General features: G+C 43.5%; 1 protein-coding gene across 1 annotated transcript in view; it reads right to left on the minus strand.

Annotated features, from left to right (window-relative positions):
- Nucleotides 1–14444, minus strand: part of CDCP1 (CUB domain containing protein 1) — a 52957-nt gene that overhangs the window by 23900 nt on the left and 14613 nt on the right. The window contains exons 2-4 of the mRNA XM_084620068.1: nt 7416–7625; nt 2713–3069; nt 803–1171 (exon numbers count right to left, since the gene is read on the minus strand). Coding sequence (XP_084476194.1) covers nt 803–1171; nt 2713–3069; nt 7416–7625 — 936 coding nt within the window. The remainder of the gene's footprint in view (nt 1–802; nt 1172–2712; nt 3070–7415; nt 7626–14444) is intronic.

Genomic DNA, 14444 nt, shown 5'->3' on the forward strand with positions numbered 1-14444 from the left:
TCAGTTACACTGGTCGGTTTGTTTATGCTGTAGTGAGTTCCAGTCTCCAGCTCTCATGTACTAGCACAGCGCTGCTGTGTTTGGCTTTCCAGCCCTGCAGCAAGTTATGAAAGTGTTTGATTCAAATAAGGGAAAATAAAATTGCACGACTATGTCTAAATAAGACCTTGATTTCTATACTGAAACACATTGCAGGACTAACCAGTTCAGTTAACCAAATGAGCGTCTTTCCACTGACTTCAGTGAGAACTGAATCAGGTCCCAGGAGAGGGGATGTATTGATTACTGACAAGCTACCTCCTGCATAGTTACTGTGTACAGAATGCAAGATATGACATTACAGACAATTTAAAAGAAAGATTTCAGTTACTCAATGCATATGTAACACAGAACATGTGTTGAAGCAGAAGGGGGGTGGTGTTTTAATTTGCTTTTGTTTTAAAAAATGCAGTGTAAATTTGTAGTACCTTTTACCCCTCCTAGCAGATTAGGGAATATTGTTCACCTTGCTGTAATGAAACCCCCCTGGCATCCAACACAGTACCACAGATCTCTCAATGTTGCTTAGCAACTTATTTGCTTAAACTCATGTTGCGTCCAAAGTTCAAAGATTCCAACAGCAGCCCGTCAAATAGTATTCTCTACCCAAATCAGTGTGTGTGTAGCTCAACCCCAATGTTTATAAACAAAAGCAGGAAGCCTACTTTCATGTGATCTTTTTGCCCAGTTTACATTGACAAAAGAATTGAGAAAATGAAATAATCAGCATAAAAAGGGAAATAATGGACAAGTGGCTACTTACTCTCTTCATTTTGAGGATGTTGAACTACAATCTGAAAAAGAAGACTGAGGATCCCGGGGTTCTGATCATCATAGTCGCAGCCCTGCAGGGACAAGTTGAAATTGCCAGCAATATTGGCAGGTTGTTTGTCACTCAGTTTAAACACCTCAGGGCTACTGAATAATCCAGGTAAGTAATATTCCACCCTTTCCTCTTTCCTTTCACAGTTGGAAAGGCTATAGTTGCGGAAGATAACACTGGCTCTAAGGTCAGAAGGAACAACAAACTGCCATGTCATGAGCTCATCTTCTGGGAATCCCAGTGGGTAGTTGGCAGACATTAGCGTTGCTGACGTCTCTCCTTTAAAAGTAGATTCAATAACACACAACCCTATTACAGGAAAAAATAGGCTGCTATTAAAGAAGATACATATTCACATTTACAGTACAGTACAATAGCAATGGACAAACCGTAGCTTCAAATAAAAAAAACCTTTAATATACATCTCAGCAATAGGCTAAATTATAGAAGAAAACAGAGTGCATATATTTGAGGTGGTGATGTCGTCCTCTAATGGTTGATCCACAGAGAAGGTAAAGAATCTGCTCTTGTTGTTGGCTTAGAGTTCAGCTCCAAAAACACAGGCCCGTCTACCACATGAGTGAAGGATCCAACTTTCAGTCTTGGCTCCACATGAGAAAGTGTGAGACTTGTATAATTGTGTTTTCTTTCACTGCCTCTCCGAATTTCATGTACAATATCACAAGTGAGAGGACATTCAAATCACTGGAGAACTTAAGTGTAGTGGTTTGAGTCCAAGGATTTAAAGAGCTCTAGAAAGAGCAGACAAGACAAAAGTCTCAAATATGTAAGGCGGTAGCTAAATCTCAACCATAGACGGCCTTGTAACATGCCTGACATGTGAATTAAAAACTAACTCCCTGACTAACCAGGCATCAGCGCAGAAAGCAAAATGCAGGAGAACTCCTAATATATTCAGGACTCATTGCTGACCAGCAGCAGCAAGGAGGACAACACCCTGTCTACTCAACAGCTAAAACTAGTGGTACTGCACAGGTGATGAATTACATATCTGATTTTTGCCTGTGTAGATGCACCTATGTTGTGGGTCTGAAGCAGTTTCCACCCACAACTAATGCTGACTAAGGCATTCAGGTAAAAGGTGGGAACTTCTCACAACCAAAAAGTATTTGTTTGTGTGATTCACAGAGGGTTCCATCCTTTGCCATGCCTCCTGCAGATGAAAAATACAACCGTACAAGTTTCACATTATGGAATGGGCTGAAACAGACTATTACACATATGCAAACATGAGCAGGCAGGCTGATGTGCCTTCCAGGCATCCTTCTTCCAGTTTCTTAAACTGCAATGTAAGCCTGAAGAGTTCAGCAAGTTATGAAGAAAGAAGCGGTTAAAATAGACTCAATAGCAGTCTTCATCCATTCTCATCACTTTGTTATTATGTTTTTACTCTTTTGCAAATACTTTTGGTTAGTTTTTAAAATCCTATAACGTCTCAATTTAAGAAGAGTTTGGATAGTACGGTTTGATTCACAAATAGAAACGTCATTTTTCATAATTAGGTGAACTGATTGAACTAAAAATCATGAAAGTAAGAGGACAATCTAAAAACCTTTTTAAAAAATAGGATAACTACAAGAAGGGAGAGGGAAGTAAGCAGAATAATTACAAAACTAAAAGTTGATAGCAAGGATCACTGAAGCAAGGAACATGACTGTGTACTGGAAATATTTCAGTGTATTTTAATAAGATGGGACTAAGGTGTGAGGATGTAGAGAAAATAGGAAAGCACTAATGATTAGACCTATACAAAGATTAAAAACCCTTTTGCAAGCTACAGGAGCTAATTATAACTGCAAATAAATAAGTAAATAGTATACTGTACCTACTTTTTATGGAAGATCTGTTTGCTATGTTAAAGCCAGAGGTGGTGAGCTCTGAATTCCATGGGAGCTTTAAAGCCATGACAACTCCCCCCTGCACCTTGACCCGAGACACCGAGCCATTTCTGCAGAAGGTTCCAATGCTGACTGTAGTAGTGTCAATACAGCTGCTGATACTGTATGTGATTAAATCTGGACAAGTGTCTGTGGGCCCAATCTGCCTTAACCATGGTGTAGAGAATTTCAGTTCAAGTCCAACCTTCTTATTGGCTTTCACATCCCAGAAGAAGGTCCTGTTAAGGCGAGGCAGTCCTGATGGCTGAAGATGAACATCTCCAAAGGGGCACGGGCCTGACGTACAATCTAAAACAGATACACACAAAGCAGGTGCACAAACCATGAACAGTTGAGGAACTTGCTATTTCCCCCCCACACACACTGTGTTCATGTTTTTCTATTAAATTATACCTAAATCCACACCACCACTTAAATTACAGTGTGCAACATTCCTTCACTGTTTTAACAGCTAGCAAATGAAAGCAAATAGTTTTAAGACAAGAAATTACATGCACTGTACACTTCCCTGCATCCCTCTTGAGAAAGCTAGAACAGTACTGACAACCTTGGGTGTTCAAAAACCATAAGTCAGGCCCCCAAAAGATAATGAATCTCATTATTATGAAGACAGATTTTGAAAAACAAATACATTTTGGGTTCTTTTGATTTGCCTTTTGACCCTTTATAGTTCATGTTTTCAATCTTTCTTCCACATCCATGAGGGCAAAAAATAATTTTTTAAAATGAAAGCTGAGATTTGTGACTCCAGGAACTGGGGCATTTAAGAAAAAAATTAAATATAGCAAGACTCTTGACACAATCATAGGAGTTGGCAACACTGCTTGAAGTGTTTGAAGCACCTATAAGACTTGCCTCTGAAACCGTGCCGCACAGAGTGCGCTATCAGGCATCCAGAAGGGACTGGTGTATGAGAGCACTCAGCGACATCCTGTAGTGGTTGGTTACAATATTTCAGCTGCATGATAGTCAGGAAATGCCAACTTACAGCTTCCACATCAATCCTGCCCCTCGTTTATTTGGTCATTAACTGGATAATTATAAGCAAGGCTAGTAACATCATCATTATATAAGACAACCTTAAACTAATACCCTATTTTCCATTTACAAAACTTTACCAATCTTTAACCATATAGGCTGAAATTTTCCATGCCAGATGTCTGTCTCAGGCTGAATTTTTCTGGAAAATTTCAGCCAAAATGGTTCAGCCGTTTCTAAGACCAAAGGGCAAAGTATGTTGTTTTTCCCCATGTTAAAAAATCTAGCAAACTTTTTTTTGAAATGTCCATGCTTTAGACCAGCAACTTGAAGTTTGGCAAGGGGGTGGCCTTTGTGTCAGAGATGTGCCTTCTGCTCTCCCTTGAAAATCTACCCAAATTTGACCAAATTATAAGGCTTTGAATAACTGCAGTTTGGGCATGGTCAGTAAAGACTTGCTAGATCTTAAAAGCTACAGTCGCCAAAGATTCTGTCCTCCATGAGCATGCTCCAACCCATCACAACTCCTAGTGCTGGCGGACTGTGCACACACCCTCCTCACAGAACAAATGAGCTTGTGCCAGCCCAGGACCACCAGGACACAGAAGGACTTCCTCTGAAGTAAATCCTTAGATATTTTTAAGGTCAGGCTTGACAAAGCCCTGGCTGGGATGATTTAGTTGGGGATTGGTCCTGCTTTGAGGAGGGGGTTGGACTAGATGACCTCCTGAGGTCCCTTCCAACCCTGATATTCTATGATTCTATTCTGTGATTCTAAATGCTCCAGACCAGGGTGGGGCTGGGCATTGTGCTCTCAATGACCCGTTGGCTGGAAACATTCACTGTCTCTCATTTGAATGCAGAGGGGAGTGAAAGGAGTATATTGGGAAAAGGAGTCTGGTGAGATTCGGACTGGAGGGAGTGGGGGAGAAGAGAAAAGGTGATTGGGGTTTGACTGGCTGGGCAAAGAGACTGAGCTGGTGCAGGAGGGCAGGCTGGGAGTGGGAGCTAGTGAGAGAAAAGTGGGGAGAACAATGAAGCCAAGCAAAGCGCTGGGGAGACTGGAACTAGGAACTGGGAGAAAGACAGATCTGACAAGAACGTGGAGTGCGCAGGGCAGGGGGGGAAGTGGGGGAGGACTGGACGGGCAGAGTTGCCCGTAGGAACCTTACCTCATTTGCTGAAGCAGTTGGCAGTAAGTGAGGCAGGAGATTACAGGAAGGCGGGAGGGGTGCAGTGGTTAAGACAGTTGAATGATGCCCTGCAGAACTGGATTCTTTCCCTGACTCTCCCACAGAGTTCCTATATGATGCTAAGCAAGCCACTTAAATTTAATTTTTCATACTTATGAATCACTAATTGTGTGTTGCTCATGTTCTGGATGCCCAACTTGAGATGGTGGGGTCTGATTTGTACAAGTGCTAAACATTCAAAACTTCAACTGTAAATCAGTGGGAGCTATAAAGTGCTATATAGTGCTAGGTACTCAAAAATCAGGTCCTTGGAGTCTCAAATTGGGCACCCAAAATTAGAGAATACCTTTTACCTTATCTGCTGTGCCTCAGCTACCCACCTGTAAAATGGGGATAATATCGCACCCTCACCTCACAGTGGTATTGTGACGCGATACATTCATTAATGTATGTAAAACTCTCAGATATGATAGTGGTGAGTACCATAGAAAAGCCCAGGAGGAAATGAATAATTCTGTCCTCAGAGTTAGGTTTAATAGTGTGCCGTAAATAAGGTCGAGGACCACACATTGCACAGTGAGCATAAAACAAAGTATTGAATAGCTGCTCATTAAGTGTGCACCATCCATTCTGTGCACTGAATGAGGCAGGGGTCCTGTAGAAAAAAATAGTACAATTCTGTAATAAAAGATTGTATCACAATGCACATTCACAATGGGGACAAATTAAAGTTAATGGGCAACCTTCATTCTGCCATTTCCTAGCTTTTGAGTGCTTTGACTTTGTCCTTTGTGTGTGTGTGTGTGTGTGTGTGTGTATGTATGTATATTGCTCTGTTGAGCTGAATCAACTTGTTTAAATGTGCATCAGAGGTCCTATACTGCTAACAGCAAAGGATTAGTTATGATTTCCCAATGTTGGATAGGGGCCTGTATTTTGGAGTATGAGGATGAGTATCTCCACTGTCAGAGGCTCAGATGTGCAGTGTGGCGATAACCTTTCAGTCCTAGGTAGCTATCAATTTGTTATATTATGCAGTAATACTACTGTACATGTTGTTAACTTTAATGACCATATGTAAACTGTGTATGCGCAATATGGAAACGATATATAATCACTGTATTATGAGCCAACATGCATGGATGATTGTTTATTCATTACAATCAACACAGGATGATTCATCCCAGTAACTCAGTCTACACCAGGGGTGGGCAAACTTTCTGGCCTGAGGGCCACATCAGGGTGCGAAACTGTATGGAGGGCCAGATAGGGAAGGCTGTGCCCCACAAACAGCTTGGCCTCTGCCCCCTATCCGCCCCCACCCACTTCCTGCCCCCTGACTGCCCCCCCTCAGAACGCCCAACCCATCTAACCCCCCCCACTGCTTGTCCCCTGACCGCCCCCTCCCAGCATCCCCTGCCCCTAACCGCCTCCCCAGTACCCTACCCCCATCCAAACCCCTCGCCCTGCTCCCTGTCCCCCGACCCCTATCCACACCCTCGCCCCCGACAGGCAACCCGGGTCTCCCACACCTATCCAACTCCCCCTGCTCCCTGTCCCCCTGACCCTTATCCACACCCCCACCCCCTGACAGGCCCCCCGGGACCCCACCCCCTATCCAACCCCCCCTGCTCCCTGTCCCCAGACTGCCCCCCTACCCCTTATCCACAGCCCCACCCCTGACAGGCCCCCTAGGACTCCCACGCCCTATCCAACCTCCACCTGTTCCCCGACCCCTGACCACCCCGCCCCATCCAACCACTCCCTGTCCCCTGATTGCTCCCTGGGACCCCCTACCCAACCCCCCGCCCCCTTACTATGCCGCTCAGAGCAATAGGAGTTCGGAGCCCCGCTGCCCAGATGGAGCCAGCCGCACTGCAGTGTGACTGCTGGGGAGGGAGGACAGCAGGGGTGGGGCTGGGGGCTAACCTCCCCGGCCAGGAGCTCAAGGGCCGTGCAGGAGAGTCTCGCAGGCCACATAGTTTGCTCACCTGTGGTCTACACCATACTTACAAAGGCCACACCTACAGCAACCAGATCTGCTAGCACAAGCCCCTGCTCTCATGCAGAAGCCTGTTAAAGTCAAAGGAGGTGTTCTGAGGTCTGTGCTAGGAGATTCAGTTGCAGTGGGCCTATAAATTAATAAGAACAATAAGGAATTGTATGTAATATTTTCATTTATTCAGAACAATTTCTGAAACAACTTGGTTTCAAAGCTGGCAAGTCCATATTTCACATTGTGAGCTACAAACATGCAAAGTTCAGTGAACAGCTTCTGCAGTTCCCACACATAAGTAGCTATATATCAACTTTCCACCCTGAATGATTTCTCCCTAGCTCAGCCTGTAGTAGGTGGCATAATGAATAAGACATTCCTATGTATTATTATGAACGAGACACTAAATGAGAATGTCAGGGAGATTCAGAAATTCTAAAAGGAGAAATTTTAAATACACATCTTACCAATGTTCTTCTGGATTTCCATGACTAAATATTTCTCTGGTGTCTCACACAGGAAAGCAAAATTTTCTTTTACCCCAGCAGTTATCCTGAGTTCATATGTGCATGTTTGACTGGTACAGATTTTACAGTAATTTATTGGTGGAACAGAAGACCCTTGTTTAATCGTCACAGTGATGTTGTCCACAGCATGAAGAGATATTGCAAAAGAACCTGAAAAGAAAAAATAAATATGATTTAAAGTAACTCAGTATGTGAATATCAGATAATTTCCCCACACAGCTAAGGATGCTACATTTTTAAAGAGTAATGTTTTCATCGTGTTCTTAAAATTTGAAATTTTGAGCCTACAAAACACTCTTTATACCTAGTTGAAACAGCTGCAAAAAATCTGCCTGTTGCATCTGCCAAAATTTTTGGTTTTGCTAAATGAGAAAAGAAAGATGCTGAATGTCACATAAGGACAGTCATAGTGGGTCAGACCAATGGTCCACCTAGCCCAGTATCCAGTCTTCTGCATTGGCCAACGCCAGGGAATGGAGGGAAACCTTCCCATTCCAGTAACTCTGCATCCAGATTTCATCAATATCAGTGCAACATGTTTGATGGGAAGTTTTAGAGGGAGCAAATTTGCACGCTCCAGGAGCAACAGAAGGCTGACTTAATGCAGTGTTATCACTGCCATCGCTTCAATTCATCCCGGTAGTGACACCTTATTCATCCATTTATTCCTCTTCATTTCTAAAACTGCTGAAGAACCAGTATTATAAATGGCTACTGACAAAAAATCCTGCACTGTTCTTCCCTTGTAACAATGCAATTAAAATATTCTTACTCAGTTTAGCAAAGAAGTGAAGACTAACATCGTAATTCCTCACTTAGGTCCAATCCTAGTCTCACTGAAGTCAATGGGAACTGCTCGTGCCTGCTATCTTCTCTTTAGGACACTGGTTCTACAAACACACTGAGACCACCACATGAGAAGTCAGGGGAGTGCAGTGGTGAGCCACAAGAGAGTTTCTCTTCTCCGCTTCCTATTCTCCCACACAAAGCAGTTCTCATAGTGGAAATTTGATAAACTATTCTTAGTAAAATAGAGATTAACCTTTTTCATTTGGCTTTGTGCTATTCCACATACTTGATGCACAAAAGAATATACTTTCACCATGACAGTTCTTAATTTCTCTGATATTTATTAGTATGGTAGCTGGAAACAGAGGGAGTTAACAGGGCTTGATTGTTGGTGTGTATCTAATGACTTCTTCCTTGCTTAATGTAATTTTCATGATCAACTCTTGTTTAGAAATAAAAAAAAGCCTCTTCTCCCAGGACAATTGTCCTAGCTTTCACTTTTCCCTTTATAGTCTCTGGAAACCCTGAAACAGCGCTACATTGATGACATCTTCATCATATGGACCCACGGAAAGGAGGCCCTTGAAGAATTCCACCTGGATTTCAACAATTTCCACCCCACCATCAACCTCAGCCTGGACCAGTCCACGCAAGAGATCCACTTCCTGGACACTACAGTGCAAATAAGTGATGGTCACATAAACACCACCCTATCCCGGAAACCTACTGACCGCTATACTTACCTACATGCCTCCAGCTTCCATCCAGGACACATCACACGATCCATTGTCTACAGCCAAGCTCTAAGATACAATCGAATTTGCTCCAAGCCCTCAGACAGAGACAAACACCTACAAGATCTTTATCAAGCATTCTTAAAACTACAATACCCACCTGGGGAAGTAAGGAAACAGATTGACCGAGCGAGACGGGTACCCAGAAGTCACCTACTAGGGGACAGGCCCCACAAGGAAAACAACAGAACACCACTGGCCATCACGTACAGCCCCCAGCTAAAACCTGTCCAGCACATTATCAATGATCTACAACCTATCCTGGAAAAAGATCCCTCACTCTCACAGACCTCGGGAGACAGGCCAGTCCTCGCTTACAGACAGCCCCCCAACCTGAAGCAAATACTCACCAGCAACTACACACCACACCACAGAAACACTAACCCAGGAACCAATCCCTGTAGCAAACCTCGTTGCCTATTCTGTCCCCATATCTACTCTAGTTACACCATCAGAGGACCCAACCACATCAGCCACATCATCAGAGGCTCATTCACCTGCATGTCTACTAATGTGATATATGCCATCATGTGCCAGCAATGCCCCTCTGCCATGTACATCGGCCAAACGGGACAGTCCCTATGTTAAAGAATAAATGGACACAAATCGGACATCAGGAATGGTAACACACAAAAGCCAGTGGGAGAACACTTCAATCTTCCTGGACATTCTATAACAGATTTGAAAGTAGCTGTACTTGAACAAAAAAACTTCAGAAACAGACTTCAAAGAGAAACAGCAGAACTAAACTTTATTTGCAAATTTAACACCATTAATTTGGGCTATAATAGGGACTGGGAGTGGCTGGCTTATTACAGAAGCAGCTTTGCCTCTCCCGGAATTGACACCTCCTCATCTATTGTTGGGAGCAGACTACATCCACCCTGATCGAACTGGCCCTGTCAACACTGGTTCTCCACTTGTGAGGGAACTCCCTTCTCTTCATGGGTCAGTATATTTATGTCTGCATCTGTAACTTTCACTCCATGCATCTGAAGAAGTGAGGTTTTTACCCACAAAAGCTTATGCTCAAGTATATCTGTTAGTCTTTAAGGTGCCACCAGACTCCTTGTTGTTTTTGTGGATACAGACTAACACGGCTACCCCCAGTACTTGAAACAGTATACTTATTCTTGCAACAAACCAGGATAGAACACAAACACTATGGTCTTTAACAGAGATCAAGCACCAAGCTCTATGGTTCAGGAAAGCACATCTGTGTACATTGCTATTCACCAAGTCCCAATAGGACTAAAGCACATCCTTAACTTTAAACACATGATTACTTAATGATAACTTTGAAAATGCATTCCTGAATCAGCACCCCAAAGCAGGAGCCTTTACCATCTTGAGATAGAAAGAGCTAATGCTCTTGACCATGACAAAGTAACAGGCTCTTATCTTTTCCGGGGCCAGCTACTAGAAATCTGCATAGAGAGACAGCTTAAGCCAGATCATGGCACAAACATCTCCCTAAGATAAAACTTTGAAGATATTTTTACTGTCCAAAATGATTGAGAGCACAGTACAGAAACATCAGCAATGTCTTCACTGCAAACATTAGATTAGTGTAATTTACTAAATCAAATGTCATCTTCTTTAGGACCTTAAAAAAAAAAGCTCATACACAAACAAAAATGCATCCAGTGATCCCAGAGTCACTTAGTACTTTGGACTGAATAGCTTAGAAAATATACTACAGAGCAGGCAGACAAGACTATATAAATTACTTCTATTGCGGTGCTTTGTAAACACCATGATCATGACTCATACTGATCTGTCTTTGACTATGCTTTTTTCCACACGTCTCCTTATAAGGATAACCAAGAATTGTATATACTGTTTGTAAGGAATGAATTTCCATGTACCGTAAATGCTGCTCGGTATGATGACTAACAGAATATTTAACAAGCAAGAAGAAATAAGAAGACAGTTACTCTTCATCTGCACAGTGTCATACCGATTTTGGGATAGAAGGATCCCTTAGCATAGAGGTGGGCAAACTACGGCCTGCAGGACTGTCCTGACCAGCCCTTGAGCTTCCGGCCAGGGAAGCTAGTCCCTGGCCCCTCCCCTGCTGTCCTCCCTCCCCTGCAGCCCTCAGCTTGCCATGCTGCCAGGATGGCATGGTGGTGTGGCTGGCTCTGGCTGGGCCGCATGGCTACAAGCTCCTGCCGCTCTGAGCAGCATGGTAAAGGGGTGGGGAGCAGTGGGGTTGGATAGGGGGAGTCCCAGGGGGGCAGTTTGAGGCGGGGCGGTCCCAGGAGGGGGCTGTCAGGGGACAAGGAGCAGGGGGGGGGTCGATGGGTCGGGTGTTCTGAGGGGGGCAGTCAGGGGGCGGGGGCCAGGTTGTTTGGGGAGGCACAGCGTTCCCTACCCGGCCCTCCATACAGTTTCGCAACCCTGATGTGGCCCTCGGGCCAAAAAGTTTGCCCACCCCTGCCTTAGCAGACCACCCAGTCCTGCCCTTGCATTGTGGAAGGATGGATTTAAGTGACTTCCTAAATTATCTCTGACAGACAGATGTCTAATCTAGCCCTGGATTCCTCAAACGATGGCAATTCTGCAGCTACCATGGACAGTTTGTTCCACTGTCTAATTTTAACCCTAAATTTTCCCCACTGCCACTTAAGCTCATTACTTTTTGTTCTGGCCTGGACTCCTCATTAATAACTGATCCTTGTTCTCTTGCTAATGTCCCTTTATTTCTCAGTAATGCCTTCCCTTAGTCTGAACATTCCCATCTCTGCCAGCCTTCCACTGTCAGTCTTATTTTTCCAGAACTTTCATCCATTTCATTGTTCTGAACACTCTCCGATTTGTCTTATCATATACAATTTGTTTTAGACACAACCTCAACAGCAGCCCAACTACCAGTAACAGCTGTGGAACTATCTCACTCGATTTACAATGCAGTCTCCTTGTACTACATCCCAATGTAGCATTTGTTAATATTTGCAATAACAAGGGGTAATGTTGTTGTGGAGAATAAATTGACACTGAAATAATAACTCTAAAATCTTTCTGTAGGACATTACTGATTAGCCTTTATTTCACAAAGGTTTATTTCATTATACCTTCCTTAATGAACCTCTCTTACATTTGCCTTATTGAAGCTCGTTTTCTTGATTTTACTTTTATCGAGTTTATCCGTATTCTCCAATTCCATCTGCAATCCCTCCCAATTCCATCTGCAAGGCTGATTAGTGTTGCTGATGACTTGAAGGATATAGTGAAGATAAAATTAGCCACCAGATTTGTTTTGTTTACAGTCCTTAACCTGCAGAGCAAGATATTAGTGACTTGACACCACATTATAGAACTAATGGGCCATTTGAAAATGACCGCTTGACAAAATCAAACTAAACAAACCAAGTTTGAGGGAAGTAGTACAAACAAGGATTCAGATCCCCTTTTTATCTTTGGTTTCAGAGTAACAGCCGTGTTAGTCTGTATTCGCAAAAAGAAAAGGAGGACTTGTGGCACCTTAGAGACTAACCAATTTATTAGAGCATAAGCTTTCGTGAGCTACAGCTCACTTCCTCAGATGCATATCGTGGAAACTGCAGCAGGTTTTATATATACACAGAGAATATGAAACAATACCTAAGCCTGCTGCAGTTTCCACGATATGCATCTGAGGAAGTGAGCTGTAGCTCACGAAAGCTTATGCTTTAATAAATTGGTTAGTCTCTAAGGTGCCACAAGTACTCCTTTCCTTTTTATCTTGTTTGCCACAAATACAGCAAAGAGCAGGATCAGTCTGAAGTATTCACTTACAAAGCAAACAGGCTTTTGTTTACACTTACAATCTAAACATCCTACAGTACTTGTTTATTTTTCTGGTGGCAATCTTGTTCCTTTGGTAACTCAGTGGCCTTTTTCAGTTTGGGCCTAATTTTAGCATCTAGTTTATTACGGTTATAGGATTCATACTTCAGGATGGAAAGCAGATTGCCTTCAGGAGGTCATTGTGACCATTAAGGCCCCAATCCTGAAAAGATTTATAGAGTCCAGTGAGACTACTCACATCCTTAACTTTCAGCACAAGCACAAGGCTTTGCAGAATAGGGGTCTACGTAGTTAAGATTTGTAAAGTACTTTGCATGTTTCTTTAATTACATAGTTTCAGCACTTTACTTTGAGAAATGAATGCTTTTTCAGAATGAGGATTATTACAAATTTTAAGACACATTTTGGGTCTGTCAAGATTAATTGTTATTACAGAAGTTATCCTTTCACTCCAGGAAAACACTAAATTTTATTACATGTATAAAAAGGTAGGAAGTAGAGCCCTGCAGCAGGACTAGGATCCCGCAGGTCCCCCAGGACCCACTGCCATAAGAGCAAGAGTGGGTAAAATGTACTTTGTGGTAGGCAGGATTGGGTGGGCAAAAAACCTAGACTGCAGAATTTGCAGGAAAACACTAAATCTCTTGTCAGTTTACCACATAAAAATTGTGTCTGAATTCCATTTATCTATTGTGACAAAGTTCCTCCTCTGCCTTGGTGGGTCTTGCACTTATTGGTGGATTTTCTCCCCACAGAGGTTAACGGCAGCCCTCAGTTTGGCCACTTCCGTGGCTCAAATCTGCCATTCACTCAGTTAGCCTCATTGCTGGCCAGCATGGGGAAAAGGAAGAACAATCCCCACAGTCTGTGCTGATCCACCTAGTGGATCGGGAACAGGCCAGAGACCTTCCCCTCTGGTGGAACCCACAGTCCAGTTCAACTCCTCCGGTATCAAGTAGGGAGTTGGGGTGATGGAGGGAACCCGGGCCTGCCCTCTACTCCGGGTTCCAGCCCAGGGCCCTGTGGATTGTAGCTGTCTACAGTAGCTCCTGTGACAGCTACAACCCCTGGGCTACTTCCCCATGGCCTCCTCCCAACACCTTTTTATTCTCACTCCAGGACCTTCCTCTTGATGTCTGATAATGTTTGTACTTCTCAGTCTTCCAGTAGTATGCCTTCTCAGCTTCTTGCGCCTCTTGCTCCCAGCTCCTCGCACGCACCACAAACTGAAGTGAGCTCCTTTTTAAACCCAGGTGCCCTGATTAGCCTGCCTCAATTGATTCTAGCAGCTTCTTGATTGGCTGCAGGTGTTCTAATGAGCTTGTCTGCCTTAATTGTTTTCAGAAAGTTCCTGATTGTTCTGAAACCTTCCCTGTTACCGTACCCAAGGAAAAGGGACCTCCTTAACTTGGGCCTAATATATCTGCCTTCTATCACTCTCCTGTAGCCATCTGGCCTGACCCTGTCATACTGTGTAATAGATTAAAAAAAAAGGGGGTGGGCGGGTTGGTTAAAGTAGCATGGGGGACTCTGTTTCTTGAGGGATTAGGAGGATCTAAGGTTTTTGTGGGTGAGAGCGGAATAAAAATGCAAG

This window comes from Lepidochelys olivacea, assembly GCF_965140295.1.
Source record: "Lepidochelys olivacea isolate rLepOli2 genome assembly, chromosome: 2".
NCBI lineage: Eukaryota > Metazoa > Chordata > Testudines > Cheloniidae > Lepidochelys > Lepidochelys olivacea.